General features: G+C 38.6%; 1 protein-coding gene across 1 annotated transcript in view; it reads left to right on the forward strand.

Annotated features, from left to right (window-relative positions):
* The window catches only part of LOC119426478 (potassium voltage-gated channel subfamily H member 2), a 166,898-nt gene that overhangs the window by 146,381 nt on the left and 19,032 nt on the right, over positions 1-1,485 (forward strand). The window contains exon 12 of the mRNA XM_037694039.1: positions 228-427. Within this exon, the coding sequence (XP_037549967.1) occupies positions 228-427 (200 nt within the window). The remainder of the gene's footprint in view (positions 1-227; positions 428-1,485) is intronic.

A 1,485-nucleotide genomic window follows, 5' to 3' on the forward strand; every position in this document is an offset into this window, starting at 1 on the left:
ATATATACTATATGTATGCCTACATTAACATATAGACACACTGTGGTCGACTATTTCCATTGTATTTATGTTTCAGTGGCCAAATAGAAGACGATCTAAAATCTGACTGAATGGAATGGATGGATTTCAAAGAAACTGAATGCAGTACATCTCTAAACTCTGTTAATTTTCCCCCACCCCCACCCTTTCCCTCAAATACACCCACTCTCACCTTCTCCCACCACCAGCATTGATGTATGCTAGTATCTTTGGGAACGTGTCGGCCATCATCCAGAGGCTGTACTCGGGAACAGCTCGCTACCACACCCAAATGTTAAGAGTGAGGGAGTTCATCCGTTTCCATCAGATCCCCAACCCTCTCAGGCAAAGGCTGGAGGAGTACTTTCAGCACGCCTGGTCCTACACCAACGGTATTGACATGAATGCTGTAAGTAATGACCCACATACACAATTATTATGTGTGTGTGTGTTTGTGTGTGTGTGTGGGGGTGGGGGGGTGTGCATGCACAAAATTTTCTAATATTAATAATATATGAATGTTGATCACTTCTCACTTGAGAATGTTGATCACTTCTCACTTGAGAACAAATGAAGCTATATGTATTAATGCTTCATTTGTTCTCAAGTGAGAATGTTGATCACTTCTCACTTGAGAACAAATGAAGCATTAATACATATAGCTTTTTCTAACGGACCCTTAAAGGAAGTGGTATAAATGAGAGTCATTGCAAGCACATACTCTGACCAATAAGTGACTTTTCTAGATATTTTTTATTGTTGCCGTTAGTTATTGCAGTCATCTTTGCTTGAGAGTTGGCTAAATATCTCATGAAACACTGGATGGATTTAAATAAAACATTTAGTATGTAAGTAATACGTGTACATCTACAACTCTTTGACTTTTGGAGCCAAAATAATATTATTAATGTGTATGTATTGTCACCATTGTATGTTCCCATACAAAGGCAAACTTGTCTCTCTGCATTTAACCCATCCACCACCAGGTGGTGTAGTGGGCAGCTATTGAAAGCACCCGGGGAGCATTTGGGGATGAGGTGTCCTGCTCAGAGACACCACGAGATGTGCAATGACTGGGGATCGAACCTGGGACTTTTGGATCTCGAGTCAGCTGCCCTGCCTCTATACCATCTTGGCCCAAATAAGTTTGTCATTAAAACTTTAGCCAACGCAAAATAATTTATAACTCATTAAATTGTACAAATACAATGCTAATGCTTGGTGTTTACAGCTGACAGTCATTCACAACACATACTTCAAGTGCTACACATTGTACAAGATCTTTGCTTAAAACTCCAGCGTTAACTGTTAGCTAAGTATCTAAGAAACACTAGACACGTTCCTGAAACTTTCAGAAAGTAATTACTATATGTACATCTACCAATAATAAACTTTTGTAGTCAAACTGAGGACTGGTACTAATTGACATTAGCTATTACTATATAATAATTAATAATTAATAATTAT

The sequence above is a fragment of the Nematolebias whitei genome, chromosome 20 (assembly GCF_014905685.2).
Source record: "Nematolebias whitei isolate Nwh7 chromosome 20, NemWhi1, whole genome shotgun sequence".
In the NCBI taxonomy this organism is placed as follows: domain Eukaryota; kingdom Metazoa; phylum Chordata; class Actinopteri; order Cyprinodontiformes; family Rivulidae; genus Nematolebias; species Nematolebias whitei.